Here is a 24,546-nt window from a genome sequence, read left to right as displayed (position 1 = left end):
AGGGCCAGTTGTACAATGTCAGTTAAAACTTAAGTTTGTAGATTAAACTGTAGATTTTAGGTTTCTGCTGTTGTACAATCAACGGTAATAGAGAAATCTGCAGTTAAATCTTTACTGGCACCTTACCTTACGGTAAAACATAGAAAACTGCAGTTTGACAAAAAAACGGCACACGCACGAACATTGTTTACATTTTGTGTAAGGTTATGTTAATTGGTAACTACAACTACTGAATATCAAGTGAATATGAATGAAATATTTGATATATTTGAGGAATTAATGTCGGATGATGAGGAAATAATTAATTTTGTTGAAAGACCCCGTCGCCGTAAACAGTTTAGACAACGAAAAAATCATTTTGAAGAATGGGACGACGAGGCCTTTTTGGACAGGTTTCGACTGTCCAAGGATTGTATTTTGGCAATCTTAGAACAAATTGAAGAACAAATATCTTATTTAACAGACAGGTAGAAGTTTGTTCTGAGAATTTCTGAGTTATATGAATCTTTCGATGTTACAGAAATGAAGCGGTTGATGCTCTAACGCAACTACTGTTAACACTCCGTTTTTATGCCTCTGGTTCTATGATAATTGTAGCAGGTGATTTTGGAGGTATACACAAGTCAACTGCCTCCAGGATTATTGCACGAGTTACAAGAGCAATAGCCTCATTGGCGCAACATTATATTAAAATGCCTTCGACTGACGAAGAGAAAGCTCAAACAACAAGAAAATTCTATAATGTTTCCCGGTTTCCCAAAGTGATTGGGGCTATAGATTGTACACATGTTCGAATCCAATCTCCAGGTGACTACTATATCTATTGCCGCTTTCAACATGCACTCCATAATGCATTTGTAGGTGGTGATGATGCCGAACGTTACCGGAATCGTAAAGGATATTTTTCGATTAATGTTCAAACTGTATGTGATGCAGAGCTGAGAATACAAAACATAGTAGCTCGATGGCCCGGATCAGTTCATGATTCTACTATCTTCGGAAATAGTAGGTTGAAGGCGCTAATGGAAACCGATTATCAAGATTATTTTCTCGTGGGAGATTCTGGGTACCCTGTGGAAAATTATCTTATGACTCCGTTGTTAAACCCAAATACACCTGCACAGCATTTGTATAATGAGGCTCAAATTAGAACGAGAAACGTAGTCGAGCGTTCATACGGTGTTTGGAAACGACGCTTTGCAGTTTTATCACTTGGACTGCGTGTAAAGCTGACAACAACATTAAATATAATTGTAGCAACTGCGGTGCTGCATAATATTGCAATCAACATGAAGGTTATTAATCCACCTCCTGTTGAAGTAAATATAGAAAATGTGGAATGGGATGTGGCGGTTTACGAAGAGAGACATGGAAGAGATAATGTTCGAACAAACTTAATCGACAATTATTTTTCGCATTTATTGTAATTGTTGTACAAGAAAACTTAAATAAAAAATTAACATTCATTTTAATACTGTAAAATTCTATTCGGTATTTAAAATATTCAAAAGATTTTCTTTATTTAACATTTTAATTTGTAATTGCAAGTATTTTGCCCGTAATTGATGTTCAGTTTCGTTATGTTTTATCTTCTGAAGGTGCTCCTCATGCTGTAACTTAATTTGTTGAGTTTGAGCCTGAATTTGTAGGTTAATTAATTCTAATCGAGCATGTGAAAAAGCATTAATCTTCTCTCGACAATCATTTGTTAAATCGTTTTTCCCTTTTTTTGCTGTTCTGACATCTGAAATAACAGGTGTGGGATTAGGATTACCCATAAATGTTCTATAATGTTTACTCACTTGTTATGCGTTTTCGTTTTACTGCAATCGGAGTGGTGGTTGTAACTGGAACACTTGGTTTACCTGTGTCACTCTGATCATTAGAGGCCATTGGGACTACATCACTTAATTCGGTGTCATTCATGTTATTATCATCAGCTATACTTTCAATTTCATTCAATTCATCTGAAGAAACTACAGTGCAATGTACTGTCTTATCTTGTGCAACAGTAAGAACTGGAGTCTTTATGGTTTTCAGTTTGTCTGGAGTCCAGCCGGACCATTTCATCGATTCAACTGTCACATCAGCACCATCATTAACTACTTCGATTACATCACTATCAAACTGATTAATTAGCCCTTCTAAACTAATTCCAATAATTTCTTTTATTTTTTGATCTGTTTCAGTTATTAATACCGGTTTATCGACACCTCCACCCGTTTTATATACATTTCGCTTTTCGGTTGCAAATTTTTTTTTTGCATTTTTTTTTAGATTCTCATATTTACCTTTAATATTTTTACAACTTCTATATACATCATTATTGGCATTAAATTCGTTAGTAATTTCCTCCCATGTGGTTTGTTTTTGTTTCCATGTAATTGCGTCTGTTTTTTTATTTTCTATAATGACCTTATATTTATTAACTAAGGTCATTAACAGTTGTACTTCTTGTTCTTTAAATTTTCCATACTTATATTCACATTCCATTTTCAAGCAAGAGAAACAACTCGGTTTCATACACCATTCATAAACATAACCTCCAATCTGATTGCTAAAATTAACATACATGAAGTTGCAGACATACCTAGGGCGTTCAGAAAATTTGTTAAAATTAAACTTCACTGTAAATGAACTTGTACAACACAACAAATGTTAACTGAAGTTAAAACTGAAGATTATGGTTTGTTTCAATCTGCAGTTTAAACCTACATTGTACAACTGGCCCTAACTATAACTAGCCTTATCCTAAGGTGGCAAGATACTTTTTTCTGTTCGCCACATTCATATTGTATATATAAACAAAATCCAAACAAACTTTTGCGTTAAGTATTAATTTCGACGATTAATTTTCTATATTGTGAATGTTAGTGTGCGTTTACAATGAACGTATACGTAAGAAATACATAAAACGTAAAAATTTCGCAAAGTTGAACTGAATAGAAACATACGAAGGTGTTTACAATGAACGTAATTTTTACGTACGTATATGTAAGCAATATGTAAGTCTTGCCCATAGTCGTAAAGGTTGAAAATGTTTCAAAGTTACGTACGGTCAAAGATCATACTACTTGTAGTATGATCTTTGGTTTATTGTAAACAGCGAAGTAAATTTACGGAAACGATACGGATATGTACGAGTTATGGTTTATGAAATATTTACGTATACGTTCATCTTAAAGGCACACTTACTCATAAAATACATAGCTTTAAACAATTACGTTAATTTTCGATTGTTAATTGGGGTATTAATTTTGAGGTTGTGAATGCTACTTTAACGTCATCCTGTACAATACGAGTGACAGTAAAATTTATCGCCTAATGAGCCACTGCCACCAGATGAGTAATCTTTGACGTCATTTGAAAATGGTCGTCCTCCAATATTAAAAAACTCACGCAAATTAAAAACCGTATTTATTGATATTTACAACAAATTTAAACGATTATATGAATTTCGAAACAATATAGAGATGTAAGTAGTCAATTTTGCGTAACGAGTTAAAAAATTACCCATCTCAAATTTGCGCTTTAACGGATCAAGGCCCTTCGAGTTAATTTTCATTTGCCTTCTTCGAAGACGATTTTCTACGCTTTGACGTACAAAATCGGGCGTAAATTCTTTTATCGAAAGTAATAAATATGTAGGTGGCTGATTCTATAAATATCACTTGTGCTATTAAACCGGCATTATCCACTATTAATAAACTTTCTTTTAGATTTTTTTAATGATATGATATAAAAATGCCTGTGTTATCACCACGTAGAAGTAGCGCCTCACCGCTTACGGGAACGTATAGATCGACTTCGTCCACAATAGACCGACCATTTTACAATAGCACCTCCAACTCGTACGTGCCGCGCATTAGCAGCTATAGCGAACGATACACCACACGAAGCTACATCGATTCGGATGGGCGTAAAGTGATATCGAGGTTAGTACGTCTTAAACCAAATCGGCCCACTGTATTGGTTGTCGTTTCTTAGACAAGGTAGCATCACCGAGGATGGGATCACGACAAGATTCAAGGAGGAGACGCGCGAAAGTTCCGTTAGACGCGATTCAATCTCGCGCGACTCCGGCATAAGTTCCCTCCGCGACAGCTCACTGACCCGTACCGACCCGAGAGTGTCGGCGATAAGCGTCGCCGAATCCGTCGCGGAAATGCGCAACAAGTACTCGCCTTCAAATTATGTGCCGGCGTGTCTACGAAACGTCGACAATATCTCACGATCGAAAAGCATAAACGATATAGGAAAGCCGCCGCTCGAACGCGAGAAGGCGACGAAGTACAAGGTAAATGACGGCTTGAGTTACAGTAACGGCTTGGGTGTGACAAATTCTAACAATACTAACAGTCTGGAGAAGATGTGCGACAACGTGCTCAGCCTGAACGAGGACGACAACGGCAATCGGACGGCGTCCGTCGCCGAAATACGCAAAAAGTTTGATCAAAGCAATCTGCACAAAACTTCAAAGAACGACCTTACGATCGAAGGTATCGGCGTGAAGATATCCGAAAATCGCTTCAAGAAGCAGGACAGTCTCGACAAGCACAAGATTAAAAACGGTTCGCCGAAGATGGGCGACGAGAAGCGGCCGGCGAAATTGTCCAAGTTGGAGGTGCACGAGCGGTCCGCCATGGACGACAGCGCGGATCTGTCAAACTTCGACAAGTGCTTGGCGGCCGATCTCACGAAAGGCACAAAATTAAATCAGTTTACTAGCGATACCGAAAACGGACACGAGAATTCCGATGTTCTAGTCGACGATGGATACCGAAATTTTAATCACACGAGTAATTTCGCGTCGTACATACCGTCGATGAGCGTCAACCAGGGCAACGGGGACTTCGTCAAGGATGAGATTTCGATAGATGAAGGGAATGATATGGAAAATCGGAATTTACGTAACGAAAATAGTCGCTATCACAAGGCAAAAGTTAATGTAAGTACAGGCCGCGTGTCGCAAATTTATTTATAGCTCGTACTTGACATTCAAAAATAATTATTTAGTTTAAAAGAGAATTATCGAGTGACCATGTCCGTTACAAATCTCACCTACAGCATCTCCGTAAGTTGTGTTGTGTGTTTTTTCTTCATTTCGCCGTTACATAATTAACTGCCTGTTTAAAAATAGACCAACCACCATTTTCATAATTTTCACCTTTCCAATGTCTAATTTCTACGTTGATTTTTTGATGTGGTATTTTTGGAATGGAGCCTTAATTTTGTTATTGTTTGGATTTGTGTCGGGCATCGCCGAGAGTTTTTATACAGCGCACAAAACACAATCTATCTATTCTCATTACTATTACCGACTCGAGGTATGTCACCTAAATGATCTACTTATTTATATATCATGTCGAGCTCCTTTCAAGGACTTTATTCTTACTGCCATTACTTGGGTATGTGGGATTCATTTTTGTGTCATTGTAAAAGTAGGGCGTACAAAAAAAATTTGATGGATGGAGGGGACCAAAGCAAACTTTTTCCAAAATATTTCCTTTTGTCAGATTTGTGTTTCTTTTTTACATTTTTTCTCAGAAATCATGAAGTAGAGAGAAAACTAACAGCTTTCCTAGGTTTTGGAGTTAAATTTAGATATAGTTTTTAAAAATTTAAAGAAACAAATGAAATTACTGCACTAGATACATTGGAAATGGAAGAGTTGTTACTCGTCTATTTAGTTCCGTAAAGAGACCACAGGGGGCTTTTAGATTAGATTCAACAAATTCAATGCATATGTTTTCTTGTTTAAGTATCCCTTGTATACAGGGTATCTTAAATTGAGTAGGATAGCATGACTATCTTTTATAGTTGTTCCACCTAAGTGACTGAATGTGCTGCCACACCCTGTCGAATTGTGGTACTATATTATGATTATTCAATTGGTTTGTGTATTCTCTAATTTAAAGAATCTCTGCAATGACCCTCTCACCTTTACTTATTTAGATCAAATTACATTTAAAGGGAAATGCAATAATATATCCGTGTGGGCGGCTATGAGAATTTAGATTACGTTAAGCGAATATTACGCACTCTTATCGCAGAGGTGGAATATTAAATCGTAATTTGTAATTCAACAATTTTTCTCATAAGTACTTTAATGTATTCTTTACATATGATTTTCAAATTAGGCCAGCTCCTAAACGAATGCATCAATCGTGGAGATTTTTTAGGACGTGTAAGATACATATTGAACTTAGGTCTGAGTATACATTAAAATTTAACCATTTACTTTAAACTTGTAAAAAAAATAAATAAATTTGCGTGCCGCGCAACCTCGACTTTGTGAGGCCATAAAGTATTTATTTCTAATAATTTAGTAATGTAATAGGTATCCACGCCTAAGTTGGGGTCTTCATCAATGATAACTGAAGAAATCATCTAAATTGATCCATTCGTTTGGGTACTGGCCTTAATCAAAATTTATTTGACACAATTTGGTATATTTAAAGACGGTTCTGGGGTTGGTAACTTTACTGCAGGTAAATGCTCCATTAATTATTCAAATTACTTGGAACATTACATTGTATCGCAGATACTGGCGATTAACCTTTTGCCTGATAAATATGTAAGTTAATCACAGGCCGTGGGCGTTAAAAATTTTATTTATAGTCCAAAGCAATGCATTGGGGATATAACAGCTGTATATTCATATTTGTAAAGATAATACTACTGTTTCTTCATTCCGGTTGTAATTGATACCTATCCTATCTGTTCATGCAAGAATAACTATTTTTTTTTTCCTCTCTATAATTCAATAATTCGAAATGAATTTTATTTTGATATATAAAAACGATTCGGTTATGGGTAATGGTACCCAAAAATCCTTGACGTATATCCGTGTGCGTGCGGTGCGCAAGAACGACCCTACCATGTTTGAACAGAAGATACATACAAATAGACGACAATCGTGCGCGCAGAGCTACAAGTGTGACTAGTTTGGGGCCCCATTTTACAACATCGTCAAACCTTAAGGTACCTAGGTGCCAAACCCAATTAATAATTGACATCGTTTATTCGGTAATTTGTTAATTTAATTTCTACATGTTGGGCAACAGACATTTTTACAGCCCATTAACAATATTATTCTTGTTGCGCTAACACTATCATTCTTACCTCCAAATTGTTGTAAAAATAAAAACTTCATAATTTCACTAATTTTTACAAGTTCGAAGTAATTAGTAAAGAGTACAATTTGAGTATAAGTACAAGGTGAGTCAACGATTGCGCGGAGTAACTTAATGCCTTGAAGATAAGATTTTTCGATAGAGTGCTTTTGTATTATGATATGGTTGAATATTCTCCACATTTTAAAAATATTTCGAATTATACAGGGTGCGCCCACAAAGTAGGGCGCCAAAATGGTACATTTTTAAAAATAGTTTTAATGCTTTTGAATGCATTTTTGAATTCTACTTGTAATTGTACGTCTTTTTTATTATATGGTTAATATCCGAAAAACTAGTAGTTTTAAAGATAATTCGATTTTTAAGAAAAATTTGGCATTTGCAAGCGTCAGTATACAGTGTGGTGATTTGCGTCACGCATCATAGGGATTTCAATGTAAAATTCATAACATTCGATTATTGGTAACTGGACATCTTTTTGTTTTATAAAATTCCATGGCATCACAGATTATTGAAAAAGATGCGGGGGTTATTTTTCCAATTTTTTGTCTTCATTATGTAAAAAATTGGAAACTAACGCGGCTGATTTACGTAAAAAATTGTTGTCTATAAAAAACCTTAATACATTTTTGCTCTAAAATAATTTGGGGAGCCAATAATGGCATGCTATGAATTTTACATTGAAATCCCTATGATGCGCGACGCAAGTCACCACCCTGTATATTGTCATAATTATTACTTAAATTTTGATTCTAGGTTTTATATCTTTTATCCTGGGTTAAGTAAAAGTCAAATAAATACATCTACTATGAAACATTAAAAATACAGCTTAAAGGGTGTTTTTTTTGGTAGGTCTAAAGTTGCAGAACTTTATATTAAAAAATCTCACTTTTTTTAAATGGAACACTGTAATGATCTTAGCCTCCTACTATCTTGGCGGTCTAACGCCAACTTCAAGTTACACCGGAATATTTGACCATATTCTGTAGTAGCGGGAACGCCAAACTAACATGGCTACCTTTTTGAATATTCTCGTTTACATTTCTCGCGAGAATCTGTCACTCGGGGGCCACTCCAAGTGCACTAAGATCGTGATCGTCATGTAGGACACCTACGTTGTGTAATAACTGGATTCTCAGCAGGCACTGAGGGCGTTTTATGGGTAAGGAACACCAAAATCAATAGCTGATTAAGATTATATTGAAACCAATACCAATACGGCGCCCCTGCAGAGGGTCTTAAGTTGTTCTATACTACTCCGGCATTCACCTTACGAATTAGGAAAACTGCAGGAAAACCTAATTCGGAGTAGTCCTATAATGAACAAAGCCTACAGCTAACATCTAATGTATAGCACTTTTGAGCCCTCTCGAAACCGTGGTAAATACTACATACACGCTATGAGTAACCAAAATGGAATCGAGTCATTCCCCAGGTATTACAACACATACATCAGACAAAACTAAGAGATATTAAATATCCCTCGCCGGGCGATAGGATTACCCATGCCCAGTGGGGTGCCTGTAGACGTGGACTAAAATTGTTGGGTTTCGGAACGAGTGAAAATGAATAGATAAAAATTGCCTTTTGTTTGCATGGCCACCTCACTATTATGTAAATTACATATAACTTATTTAAGATTAGAATATAAAAACCAAGAAAACCAAGATGTTTCGAGATGTATTTATTTGACTTTTACTTAACCTTCCTAATACCAGGTCAATTTTAAAACACCTAGTACCAGGTGGGGCGAATTTTCGCCCCAGTGTTGTTTTTGCAGATTTAATACAAAATTAATGTTAAAAATGTTTTGAAAACGTTTTTAGTAATAACTATTACTAGAATGATTCTTTGAATGAGTAGAAATTAATTAGGTCCAAATGCGAAACTGCATAAACAAACCGAAAGTGTAATTTCCATAATTAGTAATTAAATAAACGTTAAATTTCTAAATACGTAATTGTGGGCAATAATTATATTACAATTACAAATTACCGACACCAAATACCACGTGGGGCGATTATTCGCCCCACAAATGTACGCTCAGCTTTTTTTAAATAATAATCTCATTATTTTTAAAAATAACCTCATAACTGGAAAAAAATGCGCCGTAGGTATTTCTTTATTTGGGCAAGTCTACAAAAAGTTTTGTTTGATTTTTGTATTTTGTACAGGAATGAATCGATTAACTTGAAAGCCCTTTCAAATATATCGCCAAAATAATAATAATAATAGTCGTTTATTGAGTTGCCGTTTACAAGTTTATGATAGTAACTAAAAAATAATTTATGTGACAACCCAAAAGGGCGCGAAGTTCAGATTGGTACGGCATCCATACCATCTGCTCTCCCACTTAACCCTTTTAAAATAAATTGTTAAATCATTTATGACAGCTAAGGCACATTGGAGAAACAAGTAAAAGAATAGAAAACGCCATTAATTTATTGATTTTGTAGTAAAGACTTGTAAAGGAGCCTCTTAAATGATGGTGTGTCACAAGATTTTAAAGCCGGACTGAGGGAATTATAAATTTTGCAGATGTTATAACTAATAGAACGTTGATATAGAGCAGTTTTATGAATCGGTACCGTTAGAATATTCTTTGATCTAATGTGGATACTATGGACATCCGTTCTAAGAGTTACTTTATTAAATAGGTAAGATGGCTTTTTTATAAGCAATTAGGCGATGATATACATAAGCAGAATGTAACAACCTTCGATCAGACATACTTAACCATTTTAATTCTTTTAACTTGTGACTAATGTGATTCCGTCTCCTTAATCCAAAAATTAAGCGAAGACTCAGTCAGTCAGTCAGTAGTGTAACGTTATTTATAACTTCGGGTTCGATTTATATCAATATTTATTAAACAAAACTAAACACTACAAAAACTGTACAATTTATATCGACCATTTATATTACACACTTCGCAATTTATATCAGATTTTCGCGCTCAATGTTTCGTCCGTACTCGATCTCGTTCGATAGTAAAACTTCCGCGATGTTCGGTCCGCAACCATTTATACACGCAAGCAATGTAAGTCCAGAACATTCGCGTAATTACCAGATACGTCAGATACGTGCAAACATTCCCACTATCGCGCGCCTAGAAAATTCCAGAGCGCCAAAGGCGACGTCATGTCTGGAGCGTTTCCGTTACAGTAGTTTAGAAAGAGTACGTGTGACGGACAGACGGGCGGAAAAGTGCAGCAAATAGCGATTTTTCACTCTGAGGAAAATACGCTAAAAACAAAGAAAATGAATTTTTAATGATTGCTCTGTGCCCAATACGAACCGAGCAATCGATTGCCGATTGGTAAATGTTAGGTCTTGTTTGTCAAATTCACACTGAACATTAAAAATTACCCAATCTAAACTTATAGTAATCTTCAAACGTACCGTCACAGAGTTTCAAAGTCAAATAACAAGAAAACTGTGCATTTTTGGAGAAACACTTATTTAAAAAAACCTTTCTTCTTTTAAAAAAAATATTTACCATAAAATTGAGTGAGTTATGATGCAAATAAGATCGATCAATACTTTTTTTCAGCGAAAACAAACCCCTAATTACCATTACCGCCCTAATTAAAATTTGTCGTTACCCTTTTACAGTTTTCTTTATTTATGTATTAATACTACATTCTAGCAGTTTGACGACTTTAGAACTTTTGAAATAGTTTGAGGTAAAAGTGAAAATCGAATTGCTGCAATTTTGTGAAAAATGTGCTTTTCTTCCACATACTTATATGTATAACTCTAAATCAACTGGGGGTAGGTACTAATGCTAGCTTGTTTAATTCCAAAATTTTGGGGAAATTTTCTGTACAACAAAAATTAAGTGAGATATAGACGTAACGTGTATTTATATACGAACACTACCTTGTTTAAAGCCTAAATGACACGATACAATTTATTGATAAAGAACTTGGCAAAAGTAATCTTTTATCGTTGCACTTCACTGTGTACAAAATATTGGTAAAGAATTTCGTGCGACTTAATAATCTTGTTCAAAAAGTGCGCGAATTTACGCCCAGAAAATCTGTCATTCGTAAAAAGTTCTTATAAGCACTGTATTTGTACTTCGTCATCTTTTATCTGCAACCATTTTCGACTCCACTTGCGAGTCCTGCTGGTTTTATTCTTCTTATATCGACGAAGAATCATCAAACCCATTAATGCTGCGGCGACAGCAACCACTTTCTGTCCAATGGCATTTTGATTTAAATACTAATGAATTACAAAATTCTCAAATCGGTTTGTAACGTCTGTTTTCATAGGTTATAAAACATGTGAGAAGTTAACAAATGTGTTATAAAAAGGAACGCCATCTGTCAATTAGTAAGTTAGCTAACAGAAGACTTAACCAATGAGAAGACGAGTATTTTCTTTATCAAAAAATTGTATCATTGCATACCATCATTCACTATCGACCAAAAAATTCTTCCATTTCTTGGAAAACAAATTGGGCAGTTCTGTTTGTACAAGTTATTGACAAATAAATTGTATCGTGTCACTTAAGTCCGTTAAGCTCAACCCTTTTTCAAACTAAAAGTTTTAGAGTGGAAATTGCATTATATCTTTTGCAAAAGGCTACAACATGGTTTTTAGCGTATTTCCACAAAAATAAAACAAGTTAAAAAGTAATCGTAAACGATTTACATAAAGCGCATTTCCACTTGCATTCATTTCCCATTTGTAAAATGCAACTTCTGTTAAAATCGTAAAAATCCGCCCACAAATATGAAAGATAGCGTTGCACATGGGCAATCCATTGTTGACGTGCTACTTCAATTTCAGTTTATGAGAAGAATTTCATTTCAATGCTTTTCTAAATAAGAAAGTTGGAACTGCGCATGCGCAAACCTAAATTTTAAAACTAAATTACTATAACTAACTAATAAACTAAGATTTTCCTTTGTTCCAAGCGCCTAAGTATCAAATTTCACTTAAATAGTTCCATAGATAAAAAAGTTGGCACGGCGCATGCGGAAAATAAAATTTTGAAACTGGCGCTAGATTTTCCTTTATTCCAAGTGCCTAGTATCACATTTCATTTAAATTCTTCCATAAATAAAAAAGTTGGCACTGCGCATGCGCAAAACCAAATTTTGAAATTGGCGTTTGATTTTCCTTTATCCCAAGTGCCTATGTATAAAATTTCGTTTAAATTCTTCCATAAATAAAAAAGTTGGCACTGCGCATGCGCAAAACCAAATTTTGAAATTGGCGTTTGATTTTCCTTTATCCCAAGTGCCTATGTATCCAATTTCGTTTAAATTCTTCCATAAATAAAAAAGTTGGCACTGCGCATGCGCAAAACCAAATTTTGAAATTGGCGTTTGATTTTCCTTTATTCCAAGTGCCTATGTATCAAATTTCATTCAAATACCTTTATAAGTAAAAAAGTTTGCAATTCGGTTTATAAATGGTCGAGATGCGAAAAGGGCACTGTGAATTTTGAATCGATTCGATTCAACTTTTGGCATTGCGTATTATATGGCTAAAGCTATGCCCATATTGAATTTCATGCAATTCAGTTCATAACTAACGGAGATGTAAAAGCGATCGAACATTTCTAAACAAAGTTATCGTTCACACGGACACATAGATGGACAGATAGACAAAGGAACAGACAGACAGACCAACCGGCAGGCGACAGATAGCAATGCAAAAATTATAAACGATCTCTAGGATCGTTAATAAACGGCAAAAGTGTAAAATTATGGAACATGTAAAAAACGGTTTTTTGTTTTTTTACAATAACTTTTTTTTGTAAGCGGTACAGAAAAATTTCCTTCCTTTGTACAAGACTCGACACCATAACGAACCAAATAGCGAAAAAAGTAGAACAATAGCTCTTAAGATAAAGAACTAGTAGCGTCGCAAAACGAGCGGACGGACGGACAAAGTGGCCACAATAGCGCGTTTTTTTTTTATTTTTGTGGAAATGCGCTAAAAATGCGCTTTGATCATGCATAAGCTGATTTACAACTTGTTTTCTCTATCGAGTGACGTAAAAATCCAATATGCCGTCCATTTAAAATAATGAAGTTGATGTCAATATCTCGAAAACCGCCATTTTCAAAAGAAATTTTCTACATCCATTGAATTTATCCCATCTGTTATTTGAAACTTTTTTCGATAGCTTTCTTTGTTACTAAAATACTTTTTAAAAATGGCGATTTTCACTTTTTTCCAATTATCTATTAAACTACGTTTAAAAGTTCATTGGCCACAAATTTATATTTTCCCCCCGAATATACGAACGTTTAAAAGTAAGCAATAAATAATTTATAGTTCTACACGTGACATAATCATATAGATATGTACTAGGGAGTCACATTGTGGGAGATTCCCAGAACACAATGTAATTGACGTAGGTACTCATTATGGTGAAACACTAATATATTATTTTTCTTAAGATATTCTATAACGAGTAAGGAATATATATTCCGCGCGAGTGGCAAGTTCGTCACTCGAGCCGAATGCGAGTGTGACGGTTCCACGAGCTTTGAATACTTAGCCATAGACATATTTTTCTACTACTACGCCAAATTGTTGCAAAATATATTTTAAAATTCTAACCAGAGTTAGCGGTAGACAATCGAGATGTTAATCCCAGAACAAAAAACTTAGAAGGGAAACGTAAACGGGAACAACTGAGTGCAAATATAGTTAGTTTGGAGAACATTCAATAGATGGCGCATAGTTAGCGGGCGTGTTAAAGTTACTAAATCTAGTGACTTTCGTGCGTGGTCGCCATTATGACAGTTGAATTTTGAATTATGATTGACGGCTTATTGTGCTTTAAGTATAATTACTATTCATTATTACAATGAATTATGCATATACAAGTCGAGAACGTAAATGTTGTGTGACAAATTGTGAAGACGTTTCCCAAAAATGAAGCCCGAAGTTTTTAAGAATTGGTTTAGAATATAATGTGGAAGAAATTTACACAAAACTTTTTGGTTTGTGAACGTCCTTTTTCTGGCTGCGCTTTAGAACCTGGAACACGAAGAGATTTAAAGCGTGTGGCAGTTCGCACATTATATTTAGCAGGTAGCACTAATTGAATTGTAATAAATTGCTACATATTTTGTTTTTAGAACGATCTCGAGGGCATCATACAGTAGAGTTCCATGAAGTTGATCTTGTATATTTTGTCATTTTGCCAAATCATATTAAATTAAATATAACTCCTTGATTGGATTAATTGGAGTTGTTACTTATAAAACAAGTGCTCTGTACTCTTTGAAGGCCCTGGCTGGTGAGGTGCATCCGCATTAAACTGAATTTATTTGGATCTCTAACAAACAAAATTGGATTTCACTGGCTGGATTCATTTACCTTTTAGGTTTCAGCTAGTCAAATCCAATATTGTTACAGATCCGGAGAAATTCAGTATCATGCGGACGTAGCTTACATTTTAATATTTAAATTTGGCGCCATTCACGCAAAAAGCTGCTGAGAACATACACGAGATGGCGCGTCATTTTTACATTACATTACAGTTTCCATTCTAAGTTTGTTGTTCTATGATGTTAATAGGTTTGTGTGCGATGGGTTGGTATAACAGATCCCTGTTTAATATTTGAATGACGTTTGTCTAAATGACCACGGCCGATCCATACACTGCGCATGCGAAAGAAATGTCAAAGTTGCTTGATGAATTTGCATTTGTATTTAGTAATCGAAAATGTACATCTACATACTATTATTACTGGTTAAAGTACACATTCGGTAAATGTACGCTGCAGGTACTGAAAATTCAAAATTAATTTGTGCTCGCTCCAGCTTAATTAAAATGTTGACAGTTTGTCATTTAGAAGGTCCTATAATAGATGTCGCTACATGTGCTCTTGAGTTGGAATGAAATTATTCCACTTCAGTAGACATTCTGTTGTTACAAATAAAGCAAGTATGACGGGATTCTAAAGTAGTAGTAGAAAAAAAAACTTCCATTCTTATGTTATTTAATTTACAATGAGCGAACAATTTAATAGCTGTAACCTCATCTGAACTAATTCGAGTTATGGTTGCCTCCCACAAACTTCTCAAGTTCCTAAAAAATCGTGTAACGAGTTTTTTGGCAAGAGCGGTTCTCCTTTAGGCGGTCCTCATTGTGTCAAAGGTGAACTTCTGAAAATATCATCACTAATCATGCAGTTATTCTTATTAATGACAACTTATTCCCATATTTAATAATAATAATAATAATAATCATTTATTGTCCAACAGAATATCTTCCAATATTGCTTATGTATAGGTCAATCCTCGTCTCGTGATGTTAGTTCATGCATAAAGTCCATAATTTACCTAAAGGGAACCAGTTATATTGGCTGTTCATGTAAGATACAATTTAAGTGATATTGTCTCAAGTAGGAAGAGTATGGTTGGTTTTGAATCCGAAATTTATAACCATCAGATTTTCATTTCATTACAATATAACTACGTCTGCTCCTTGTAGTGATTTTTGCCATATTTGCTTGGTGAGGCGAGGACGATTCAATAAAATATGAGACGCCGATATTTGTTTGTTTTTTTAAATTTTACAGTTCTCCAATCACGGACGGTTTTCAGTGAAGGGTCCTTCACGAGTTTATTATTTCCAAATATAATATGAAAGCTGTTTTCATCAAATATTGATTCTATGTTCTGCGTTTATGGCAAAGTTCAATGCACATTGTGTAATATTAAAACCACAAATTTGCTCTGAATGAGAGAAATACGGATTATACGTTGCAAATATCAAATTATAACAAGAAAACTAGTAGGAATTTATTTGACACATAATAAAAACGTTTTGGAGGATTCTTTTGTATCTGAATTACCATGTTCATCCTTTTAGTTTTAAAACTTTATTTTATGTTGTGACGCACCCAGGACAGTCCAGAGTGACTGCGCAACTCTAAGATTTAAATTCAAAACTTTCCCTCCCAAACTAACTGAACTGAACTGAAGATTAAATTTAGAAAATTGTAGTTCACCGAGTACAAATATAAAAATAGGCTGGGAAAAAAGAACTAACCAAGAAAAAACCAGCCCACAAATTACTATTAAACTTTATAGCAAAATTAGTTGGTTGTAGGGACATAAGTGCACGTTATGGTGGTTGACAAGTTAATTAATAAAATGTACAGGGTGGTCAAATAAGAATGCGAGGTACTGTATCTGGGAACCTGTCCATCGTAGAGGCTTACGGAAAAAAAAGTTATTACTAAAACGGCCACGAGAAAAACCTGGAAAATATTTTTAAGTTTCTGAAATGCTTTTTCCGACATTTCTACAGAAATGGTTAATTTTCTCTGACATGGCGTTTTATATCCCCCCCCCCCCCCCAAGTGTTTTGCCTGCCGCTTCCGTGAGCGTTTCGGCGATCCTGTTCCAAGATGGACTCCCGTCCCCCTTTCTGTTCCTGATCTTGTTCTGCCCCGTTCTTTACTTTTTTCTTTTCTTCTCTCTGGTCAGGAGTTTCACATCCCCCACCATTCAGTTCTCACGCTTTGCTCCCTGTCCTTTCCTTCTATCTCTATTTCCTGTTTTCTTAATTCGTCGACCATTAGCTCCCTTTTATCTGGGCACTTTGTACGTGGCTACCCTCATGCTGTTGCCTCCTTCTGCGTCCTGGTTATTTCCACTCCTCGGCGTGGCACTCCTCCCGGATACCGTGCGTAGACTATATTCGTTTGGTTTGGGACCGCGGCTCTTCTCGCTTCCTCGTACTCCCCCAGCACCCTTGGTCTCCGGTATTGCTCTCCTCTTCATCTACCTCCCCTATCATGTTTATTGCCATCAACACGCTGCAGTAGTGGTTCCGGACATTGCTACTCCCTCCCTAGTCTGTATGCTATGTAGCAGTGACCTGTGGTCCCCATTATTTCTCGCGGTTCTATGATGCGTTTATGGTTTAGACGAGGGTTTAGAACACCGGTTTACCGGGTTAATTGCCCCGCGTGATCTGCCTCCCCTCTTTTCCCCTTTAGTTTAATTGAATTTTAACCTTAATTCTAGTACTTAGATTTTCACCTTCGTTGTCCTGTTGATTTGATTTCTTCACTCTCCTCACAATTTAATTTACTCCTCGCGCGTTATTCGTGTCTTGATAAAGACAAATTCCGCTTGGGCTTCGAATGTAAGTTTGAATTAAGCCTGGACCCGCCTCGCGTTCAAAAGCTAACGAGTTCTTTACTAAAGTAGACACAGAGCTCGCTAAGCACATCCGCACACTTAGCCAGTCCGAACTCAACTCCCACCGTTTGCGGTAATGGTATAGGGATTATGATCCCAGGGAGTTTTAGGTGCTACACCCTGTATAAGGGCTACTTATACAAGACAGAAACATGCATTGAATGTGTTGAATTTTATTATAGGTATAATTGCTAGGGGGAAAGAACTTTGAATTTTTGGTGTACACCCCTTTGAATTAATTTGAATTAACGTGAATTAATTTGAATTAACGTGAATTCATTTGAATTAACGCGAATTAATTTGAACTAACGTGAATTAATTTGAATAAACGCGAATTAATTTGAATAAACATGAATTAATTTGAATTAACGTGAATTAATTTCAATGAACGTGAATTAATTTCAATGAACGTATATTAATTTGGCTTATCGTATATGTGAATTCACTTGAATTACCGTGAATTAATTTGAATTAACGTGAATTAATTTGAATTAACGTGAATTAATTTGAATTAACGTGAATTAATTTGAATTAATGCGAATTCATTTGAACTAATGTGAATTAATTTGAATTAACGTATATTAATTTGGCTTAACGTATATATGAATTCACTTGAATTACCGTGAATTAATTTGAATTAACGTGAATTAATTTGAATTACTGTGAATTAATTTGAATTAATGCGAATTAATTTGAACTAACGTGAATTAATTTGAATTTGATTTAATTTGAATTTGAATTTTTGGTGCACACCAAAAATGGTACTTGTTTCCCTCTAGGATAATTATGTCGAATGCGTACGATAACGGCTTCCGATTATCCGGTTCATGGAAAAAGTCTCCTATTTTTCGTTCTTGAAAAAAAAACATTTTTTTCAAATCTGAACTGATCAGAAAATTTAGAAAAAGAAAAAAAATGTAAATTTGGAATTGTAGAAAATTCATAAGAAATCAAACAGTTGAATAATTACCTCATTCTAGACGAAAGAATTAAATTTTTTTAATCCGAAAAATAAAAAATTTAGAATCCAAGTTAAAGAATCTGCTAAATACGAATTTTAAAAAATATATAACACAAAAAGTTATTTTTCACGGGTGGCAACTATAAACAAAAAGTTGCCACAATGATACAAATTAAGAAAGTTATGGCGAAAACAGAAAAAATTCAAAAAATGAATGGAATTATAAAAATGTCAAAAAAATGAAAAAGACATTTCTAAAAATTTAAATTTGGTTTTATTTCCGCCCTGGACAAATCAGGCGCAAGTTCGAAACAATTAAAAAATTCATAAAAAATTTTTAAAAAATCCTGACAAAAAAAAGTGAAAAATTAAATTGGATTTTTAATTCTCTACTGATGTTAGTATCTGATTTTTTCTGACTGAATAGGTTTTTTTTATAGTCGATTTTCTTTACCCCTCCCCCCTTCTCAGTTAACATTGAAATTTTGCTCTAGTACATTTCTAAGACCATAATCAGAGATTCTGTTTCTGTAGCATGCAGCATACTAAAAACAGCCGTTCTTTCCAGTGTTTGCAAATTTCTTTGAATGCTCCTCTTTATTTCAAGGATCTGACAACATCGCCACGACTCAACCGAGCTCTCTCTCAAAGCACGACACTGCCGAGCACCTCGAATAGCATAGCCGGATCGAATAACTACCATCGGAACTCGTTAGAACGCGAAGGCAGAAATAGTCCGGTCGCTGTGTTGGGATTGAATGGACTGAAAAACATTGGCAACACATGTTTTATGAACTCAGTGATACAGTGCCTATCGAATACTAGACTATTACTCGAATATGTCAAAAACGACGGTTACTCGTCCGACATTAATACGAGCATCTCAAGTATGAAAGGGGCGTTAATTAAAGGTTAGGTACGGTCGCGCCATAACCTCACTTATCGACATTCATTTTTAGCATTCTCGCAAGTGATCAAGGAGCTGTGGTCGGACGAAGCATCGGATCGCGTGGTCAACACCTTGACGTTGAAATCGCAAATTCAAAGGTTCGCGCCGAGGTTCATGGGGTACTCGCAGCAGGACGCGCAGGAGTTCCTGCGCTACCTTCTCGAGGGTCTACACGAGGACGTTAACCGCGTGACGACGAAACCCGCGCCGATCCTTACTGAGATCGACGAGAAGCTGAGCGACGGAGAGAAGGCGTACGAATCGTGGCAGCGCTATCTCCGAATGGACAATTCGAAGGTCGTCGACATCTTCGTCGGTCAGCTGAAGTCGACCCTGAAGTGCACGCACTGCGGCCACTGCTCCGTGACGTTCGATCCCTTCTGGGACCTGTCCCTTTCGATACCGCAGCGACCTTCCGGCTCGTTGCGCCTCCAGCAGTGCCTCGATCACTTCACCAGGGAGGAGACGCTCGACGGCGACGAAAAGCCTGTAGGTGTAAGTCACTTGCGAATTGGATACTATTTTTTTTATGTGCGATTGTTCACAGACCTGCTCGAAGTGCAAGGAGAGGAGGAAGTGCACCAAATCGTTCACAATTCAGAAGTTTCCGAAGATTTTGGTTATACGTATCCTTTTTATTTTATACTTTTTATTATAACCTTCATCAGAAATTTAAAGGTTGTTGCTAAGTAACGTTACTTCAAACATGACATATAAAACTATAATCGGGGAATGAAATTAAAAATTCTCAAATCGCTTTCTGCAAGTACTAGTACTTTGCACCTGCCAACTTTTCTTCTGCTTCTGCAACAAGCCACTGAATGAACGGTGTATTATCACCTTCCCCCGAAAAGGTTTTATTTACAAAAATGGAGATTTTTGTACGTCAATTTAATTAGAAATGTATTCGAGTATAACGTTTTATTTCCATTTTCTAAATTATATTGCAGGTACTTAAAAATGAAATTAAAAATTAGATAGATTGAACTAATCCAATCGAAAAATTTACATTTCTTCTCTTTAACTTTTTCTTGCCAATCATTACACATAGAAAAGCTTTGCCTAGGTTAATGGGTATATCCTTTTGGATTTTGTAATAAACGTACCCTTAAACGAGGTTAAAAAAATTCCCACTGCTCATCTTTGGTATGTGGGTAGTATGGTAACACCGATTCGGACTCACTTTGATCTTGGGTTTACCTCCAAGGGTCATTTGAACTACTGCACATGCACCAAGTGAATGTCTCTGATGGTCATTGTGGTTGTTGTCTAAACTCAATTCGATCGTGATTGTTATCTAAACTAAAAGTCTACTGAAGGTGACATTAGTTCAGGAAAGAACCCCACCTTTAACCTTAGGTGGGTATTTAGTTTAGACAACAACCACGATGACCTTCAGTGACATTCACTTGGTTCATGCGCAGAACTCAAGGTCAAAGTGAGCCGGATCAGTGTTACTATACTGTTGGTATCTTGGAACATGGAAATAAAAACATGTGATGTGCTGGTTGATACAATAGACATTTCTATTGTTTTAATAATTAAAATTGATTCGGTTCCAAAATGTTTGATTTCGAGCTATCCCAAAAAAATTCTGGGTTGGTGGGCACTCAAGACTCCTGTTATTGAAAATGTGTCCTTGTTCTATTTTTCTAATTTTGAAAAAAATGTAATTTTTGTACATCTGGTGTAGAGATCGTTCCAAGACCAAAAGATGATACGCGTTGGATACATTCTAACTAAAAGTATTCGCCCTAAACACGATGTACGGTTTTTTCAGTTGACGTTCCCGCCATTTAACGTGCGTTAATAAATGCATTTTATAATTAGATTTATCATTCGTTACATAGTCACATTTGGACACATTTTGAATTCTTAGTAGTCTTGTGTGTTAAAATGCTAATAGGCATGTGTTTTTTTACACGGAATTACGGTGTCGATTATCATTGCCTGTATGATGTTGCAGTGCGTTTGTATTATGATCACAAAGAACACACGAAAAAAAAGTGCGTAGAATTGCTAGCACACTTGATAATTTTAGATACCATACCAAAAAAAATTTGTACAATAGAGAAAATGCTGCAGTGATAGATAAGCTAATAAAAACGTTTCAATTGTTTTTAAAATTATAATGGACGATTTTGCCTCGACAATGGAGTCACAAAGATATAGATTCTCAGAGGTCCATTCTTTTGTGATGTCATATTTCAGTTTCAAGGTTAGTCAACTACCCCATTTTTGCGGTGCCACGTAGGTCAAGGTGAAGTTCAAAGGTCGTTCGGCACTTGGCGGTGAATCCCCTCCGCATTCATGCATAATATGTCATGAATAGCGTATGCTGAGCATTTATGATGAAACCAAGCGATACTCATATAGGGATATTCTAAATTAACTCTATGAAATTCCATAAGGCTAAATTCAGGTGCCCTCAATGTCATCTAGCTCTCCTGACGAGGAAGTTCAAAGTCCAAAATTTGATCGACATTTAAAGTCCAAAGTTTGCTTGCCGCTCAAAGTTCAAAGGTTGGTCGCCGTTCAAACCCCAAGGTTGTTTGCCGTTGAAGACGCCATTTTGTTCTCATTTTTAAGATAACTAGAGGACAATGACCCCTGTTTTGTGGTGTCACGTCAATTTTAAAGTTATCAAAGTTCTATGGCTATTTCTTGCGGTGTCATTCCATTTTTAAGTTCATCAAAGGTCAATATCCCCATTTTTTCTGGTGTTATTTCATTTTGAAGGTCAATTACTCCTTTTTTGTGGTGTCATATCTTCAAAAGCAACACTTAATTTTTGTGAGCGATATAGGGTTGATCGTAACTCAACTTGGGGTAGTTCTCGCACACGCCGTATTAGCGGAATAATAATTACCATCTACTTTAAAAGACAAAAGTTAACTAATTTACAGAATATAGTAATTAAATCTTGGGAGCGGACGACTGTAGTGGCAGTCGGTCGAACGAATAAACGGGCGGGCGGACTCGAACAATATTCTCCCCCTTATATTTATTTATTTATTTATTTATTTATTTATGAACATAACAGGTTTTCCCAATAACAATGTTCATGTACACAAAGAATATAAAAAAATATACGTTAATGTTAAAATAAAAAAAAAACAAAGGAAAACAAAAGAAGAAATAGAAAATATATCTTACCTTGCCATGGAACGGAACTGTAGAAGTTTCTGTGCAACAAAAAGCAAAATGTGCAGAAATGCGGAAAACTGAACCCAAAACAAAATTAAGCGGTCTGAATCTAAAATAAAATTTACGCAAAGTATCCAAATTTTTTTTTAAACCAAATGAAACCATACAAAGTTCACTCCTCGTCTCCGAGAGCAAATAAGTAAATTCAGAAATTACGGTTTCTTAGTAACGAACTTAAAATCCTTCTAGATACCGGGTGTTCAGCAAACTTCGGGTATGAACTTAAAAGTGGAAAATAAGTAACTGCGTTACACTTTGAAAAAACTAAATGGAGGCCTAAAGGTTAACGACCCTACCAAATGAAGATAGTAGCGATTTGTGAGGGGGGTGGAGGGTGAGTGACCTCAAGTTTAAACTTAGGGTTCAAATGTTGGTCGCTTTTCAAAGTCCAAAGTTTGCTCGCCTTCGTAGATTGATCGTCGTTCAAATTTCAAAGGAAAACTTTGGACTTTGAAGGCAAACTTTGGACTTTGAAATTTTCGTTTTTGAAAAACCTTTTAAAACTCAAAAGTTGATTGGGTGTTTTCTTTTGTTGAATATGGAAACACGCGGTAAGGCCTGAAATTTGGAAAAGAGAGCTTGTCCAACTTTTTGAGTATGCTCTTTCCGAATTTCCAATTCTTACCATCCTAAAATTTTTTAGATTCTTCCTTTTTTAAAATTTTTGAAATTATGATTCTTCAATTTCTCCATATCCCTTAGATTCTAAAACAACAATAAAAATCGTAACATAACCTCAAATTTTGTCTGACTCAGAACATATAATTTAATCTAGTGCAAGGATTAAGTGGTAGAATTTTCCTTAAATTTGGTACAGATCTCAAACGGTTCTCGCCGACGGAACGGTTTCGTGGAAAACTATCGAGCACAATTGATTTCCCCCTCGAGAATCTCGACCTACGAAACTACGCCGCCGACAACAGCCCGTCGGAGTGCCGATACAACTTGTACGCGATCTCCAACCACAGCGGCACCACCTACAGCGGTCACTACACGGCGTACTGCCGCCACCCGTACTCGCAAACTTGGCACGAATATAACGATTCGAGGTGAGGGCACGACGACATGACCAATCACGTAACTGACCATTCTTTTTTTTTAGGGTCTCGAGCATCTCGCCGAAGATGTTGGTGAGCGGGGAAGCGTATGTGCTATTTTACGAGTTGGACAGTCAGAAGTCACGGCTATAAGTAGAAAATCACCATAGATCTTATACACCTTAACCCCCCCCCCTTTTTTTTTAATTATTGATGATTGTTTCCCCCGTTTTTACATTGCGAAAAGTCAACCCCTAATTTATTATTGTAAAGAAATTTTGAGTATATATTTTATGTGATGGTCGCTAATTAAAAGTAAAACATTTTAAGTCAAACTTCTCATTCTAGTCTCGCTTTACTTTTATTTGGCGATTTAGCTCTTTATTATACTAATTCGGGTGTATTGTACTTAACTCTTTCTCTGTATTTACTTGTAATTTAGGACAGAGTGCGTAAATGATTAGGTTCTCACTTTACACACCGTAATGTATATACAGAATTTTAACGAGTAGGACGAGGAGGAGGCTTGTGTTAGTCGAATTATTCTAAAGAATACTCCAGCTTTATAAACAATGTTGAGCACTTACTAATTTATTAAATTGTTTGCAAAAATTTGTGCGTTTTATTTCGTCCCCTCCCCGCCTTTTTTGAATGACTACTGAAAGTGACGTCACTGCGGCTGGGGTTTGGGGTAGGGGCCAGGAATCATACGACAAAATCGCGGTAACGAATTTAAACTTGTTTGATTGTTAAATCTAAACGTGACTCTTATTCAGAGCATGCGCGATTTTTTAAATATCAGCTTATTTTCACTTTTCTGAAATTATTTGCATTTGAAGTAATTGACCCATAAATTGTGACTGGGGAGTCTTTGAAACTGTTGTCGATCATATTTATACATACATAACTAAGGCCGTAAAGTAAAGTGTGTAGTTCAAATGAACGGACTACGTGAATCTCCCCGTATAGTGCTAATCACGCGAGTTGATAGGTCCATGCGTTGGTCAATAAAGAAAGATCGAATAATCCTCCTCGAAATAATCAGATGTGTGGGATAACGAA

The 24,546-nt window shown here is 35.9% G+C and overlaps 3 protein-coding genes across 5 annotated transcripts; 2 read left to right on the top strand and 1 right to left on the bottom strand.

The window, feature by feature from the left end:
• The first annotated feature begins 7 nt into the window (after window positions 1-7).
• On the top strand, window positions 8-1,472 carry LOC116162473 (putative nuclease HARBI1). The gene is made up of 3 exons (XM_031476095.1): window positions 8-467; window positions 521-807; window positions 862-1,472. The coding sequence occupies exons 1-3, from the start codon at window positions 247-249 to the stop codon at window positions 1,425-1,427; spliced, it is 1,074 nt and encodes a 357-aa protein (XP_031331955.1). The 5' UTR covers window positions 8-246; the 3' UTR covers window positions 1,428-1,472.
• Window positions 1,412-2,725, bottom strand: LOC116162474 (myb/SANT-like DNA-binding domain-containing protein 3). The gene is made up of 2 exons (XM_031476096.1): window positions 1,803-2,725; window positions 1,412-1,744 (listed from the first exon to the last, which is right to left on the bottom strand). The coding sequence occupies exons 1-2, from the start codon at window positions 2,572-2,574 to the stop codon at window positions 1,485-1,487; spliced, it is 1,032 nt and encodes a 343-aa protein (XP_031331956.1). The 5' UTR covers window positions 2,575-2,725; the 3' UTR covers window positions 1,412-1,484.
• A 595-nt stretch (window positions 2,726-3,320) lies between these two features.
• LOC116162470 (ubiquitin carboxyl-terminal hydrolase 4-like) lies at window positions 3,321-24,096 on the top strand. Of its 3 annotated transcripts, none has more exons than XM_031476093.1 (8): window positions 3,321-3,475; window positions 3,720-3,935; window positions 3,988-4,948; window positions 18,899-19,202; window positions 19,251-19,735; window positions 19,788-19,866; window positions 23,265-23,496; window positions 23,550-24,096. In XM_031476093.1, the coding sequence occupies exons 2-8, from the start codon at window positions 3,745-3,747 to the stop codon at window positions 23,635-23,637; spliced, it is 2,340 nt and encodes a 779-aa protein (XP_031331953.1). In that variant the 5' UTR covers window positions 3,321-3,475; window positions 3,720-3,744; the 3' UTR covers window positions 23,638-24,096. The 3 variants fall into 3 exon arrangements, with proteins under 3 accessions (XP_031331953.1, XP_031331952.1, XP_031331951.1); XM_031476092.1 differs by having other exon boundaries at window positions 18,860-19,202; window positions 19,251-19,729; XM_031476091.1 differs by having other exon boundaries at window positions 18,860-19,202.
• Window positions 24,097-24,546: the final 450 nt, after the last annotated feature.

This window comes from Photinus pyralis, unplaced genomic scaffold, assembly GCF_008802855.1.
Source record: "Photinus pyralis isolate 1611_PpyrPB1 unplaced genomic scaffold, Ppyr1.3 Ppyr1.4_LG10, whole genome shotgun sequence".
Lineage (NCBI taxonomy): Eukaryota > Metazoa > Arthropoda > Insecta > Coleoptera > Lampyridae > Photinus > Photinus pyralis.
Note: the sequence above shows the minus strand (reverse complement) of the source record. Positions and strands in the feature narration are given on the sequence as shown.

Bases quoted from the DNA above. Each gene is read 5' to 3' on its own strand.
- LOC116162473 (XM_031476095.1), top strand. From the start codon at position 247: ATGAATGAAATATTTGATATATTTGAGGAATTAATGTCGGATGATGAG. The intron at 468-520 runs GTAGAAGTTTGT...TCGATGTTACAG, and splicing joins ATATCTTATTTAACAGACAG to AAATGAAGCGGTTGATGCTC. The intron at 808-861 runs GTGACTACTATA...ATGCATTTGTAG, and splicing joins TGTTCGAATCCAATCTCCAG to GTGGTGATGATGCCGAACGT.
- LOC116162474 (XM_031476096.1), bottom strand. From the start codon at position 2,574: ATGTATGTTAATTTTAGCAATCAGATTGGAGGTTATGTTTATGAATGG. The intron at 1,745-1,802 runs GTGAGTAAACAT...CTGTTATTTCAG, and splicing joins AAAACGAAAACGCATAACAA to ATGTCAGAACAGCAAAAAAA.
- LOC116162470 (XM_031476091.1), top strand. From the start codon at position 3,745: ATGCCTGTGTTATCACCACGTAGAAGTAGCGCCTCACCGCTTACGGGA. The intron at 19,203-19,250 runs GTTAGGTACGGT...ATTCATTTTTAG, and splicing joins GAAAGGGGCGTTAATTAAAG to CATTCTCGCAAGTGATCAAG. The intron at 19,736-19,787 runs GTAAGTCACTTG...GATTGTTCACAG, and splicing joins GCGACGAAAAGCCTGTAGGT to ACCTGCTCGAAGTGCAAGGA.